Source organism: Dendrobium catenatum, unplaced genomic scaffold (assembly GCF_001605985.2).
Source record: "Dendrobium catenatum unplaced genomic scaffold, ASM160598v2 original_scaffold_87453, whole genome shotgun sequence".
NCBI classification, from domain to species: domain Eukaryota; kingdom Viridiplantae; phylum Streptophyta; class Magnoliopsida; order Asparagales; family Orchidaceae; genus Dendrobium; species Dendrobium catenatum.
In genome coordinates this window covers 2251-4811 of record NW_021405894.1, presented here as the reverse complement: position 1 = coordinate 4811, position 2561 = coordinate 2251, and the positions used below count along the sequence as shown (strand labels likewise).

The 2561-nt window shown below is 41.9% G+C and overlaps 1 protein-coding gene across 1 annotated transcript; it reads right to left on the bottom strand.

The window, feature by feature from the left end:
- Window positions 1-1196: 1196 nt before the first annotated feature.
- Window positions 1197-1873, bottom strand: LOC110106616. Its single transcript, XM_020836566.2, has one exon. It carries the CDS (start codon window positions 1796-1798, stop codon window positions 1373-1375), a length of 426 nt encoding a protein of 141 aa, XP_020692225.2. The 5' UTR covers window positions 1799-1873; the 3' UTR covers window positions 1197-1372.
- Between the last annotated feature and the right edge of the window lie 688 nt (window positions 1874-2561).

Genomic DNA, 2561 nt, shown 5'->3' with positions numbered 1-2561 from the left:
CCTCCCACAAGAACAATCAAGGGTTTGTGGATCATCCAACTTGGCACTTCCCCACCTCCAAAGCGACTCACCAGTATTTGTGGTGGAATGTTATTAGCTAAACTCATCATCTCAGCTGCAGGAAGGGATTTTTTTCAAAAGAATTCCAACTCACCTCATCATAGTCAATGGATCTTGGAGCTTTATATCCCTGCAACCTGAACACAGTCACTGCCATTTACAACCCCCTCAGCCCAACCCTCATTTAAAGCCTTGTTTACTCCTACTCACCTCTACATACTCAACACTAAAGAACTAGTTCTGAGGTAGACTAATAAAAGTGAGAGATGAAATCATCCATCGAGTTTTCCAGTGTGTGACAATGAATTTAAGATAATAAGTACGAAGATTCATTAATAATTGTACCTTTTTTTTTATTGATGCAAACTTCTCTATAAAAGGTGAAGAGAAATGTTTTAGATCTTTTGGCATTTGATATAGAGACTTGAGTTAGTAGATTGTTTTCTACATATTTTTCCTCTTTCTCTATAGTCTCACATAGGGCCAGATATTTAGATATCTCATCCGTATCACATACGAACAAACTTGAATCTAGGGATGCAAAAGAGTCAAGTCGACTTGCGAGTCTACTTGAGCTAGACTCTATAACAAGCTCCCGAGCCAAGTTTATTAAATTTCGAGCCCAAACTCGAGCAGATTTACAAGTTCAATGGATAATCGAGCTAGAGTTCGATTGAGTTGATGCTCGACTTGTTAACTCGTCAAGTGGCTCGAGTGCGGAAGGCGGAACATCGAACGCATAAGCTAAAATCAGACGTAGAGATACCGAAGCGTAGACGCGAAAACAGAAAGCAGAAGGCGGAACCCGGAATCGAAAGCGGAAGTGTACGTCGACTCGTTCTTCTTAGGCCTCGCGAGCCCGCATCCATTGCCATGAGCGGCGCTCGAGCACGCCATATGAGCTCGAGTCGAGCTCGCGGTTTGGCCAATGAGCCGAGCTAGAGTTAAGAATGACTCACTCGAGTCGTTACACCCCGACTAATCTCCAACGATGGCCCAATATATATTATTGAAAATAATGATTGGGAAAAATATTGACATAATAGAATTTCTTCCTGATTTATCATCGCGTGCTCTCGTTAGCATATTTTATTTCCCTACTGTCTCTATGGCAATCTTGGAGAGAATCTTGGAAGGAGATGAAATAATTGACTATGCCCATTTTTCATTCTTATGGAGCTCATCTTTGACTTCCAATCAAAATATTTTGAATTGGAGATCTTCCCCTAATTACAATCCTTCAAAATCTTGAGATAGTTCAGACTAAAAAAATACAGTAATTCAATTTCTAATAGGAAATTTACTGCTACTCTCACTGATTACCTGGAATATCTCTCTCATCAAATCTCCTAGAACTTGTCTTGCTAAACAAACTCCTTAAGCTATTCTTGCTCTCCCGTCGCCGCTTCCCCGGCAGCTGCCCACCGGCGCTGACTGGCGGTGACGGCATCGGCTGATCCAAGCCGAGGTTGCAGGCTTCGAGCTGCTTGGCAATGGTGATGAGCTCATAAGAATCCCAAAGTGAACGGCTGAAATCCCATGAAGAGACTTCTCTCGCGGCGGCGGCAGCTGCCTCGAGTTTGAAGCGGGAGGGGCGGCGGATATGAGGGCAGGCTGCGCGGCGAGCGTCGAATTCGTTGGTGGGATTGGCGTCGCCGGCGTGGGCGTGCCAGGCCTGAGCGACTGCTTTGAGGAGCTCGAGATCTTGATTCTCGTCGACTGCATCTAATTTTCCCATATCTGTTTAGGAGATGATGAATTGGGTTTTCTGCGAAAGCAGAGCCACAAATGTTTGGGGGAGTTCTGAAAGAGCACGAATGAGTGGCAATAAAAAAAAAATATCACAATATTCTAATAAAAAATACTATGCAGTAATGTAATTGATTAATTTGCAGTAAGTAAGGTTATTGATGAAAATTTTAAAAATATTTATATGAAATATGCAAAATATAAGTTATAATATGACTCGAAGTTAGTTGCGACAAATGGTTGAGAGCTTTGTTCTCTTTCCTGTTGTGTATTCCTCTACACAATCTAATTTATGTTAATAGTAGTATAACATGATAATAACAAAATGCATTAATTTTATTGTTGTTGTGTCCTGGAGTATTCGCGGCGGTAGAGAAATGTAAAGTTTAATGTCTTAACGTTATACGAAAATTTGGCTCGCAATCAGATAAGAGAGAGGGTGTAGCATTTATGAGACACCAAGATTTTTACGTTGAAAACCCCTAAAAATGGGGAAAAACCACGAGGTCTATCACAGTTTGAATGAATCCACTAGTATTGCAGTTGATTACAAATGAGACCCTTCCTTGAGGAAAGGCCTTAGCTTGATGTACATCTTATAGAGTGCATTACAAAGAATCTATGTTGATGTGTTTGTTTGGTCGGAAGGACTGTAGTCAGTGAGCGACGTAAGCCTAAATGATTATTGTCGACGGGCCACGTAAGCCTGAAGGACTGTAGTCGGTGGGCGACGCAGGTCGGAAGGACTGTAG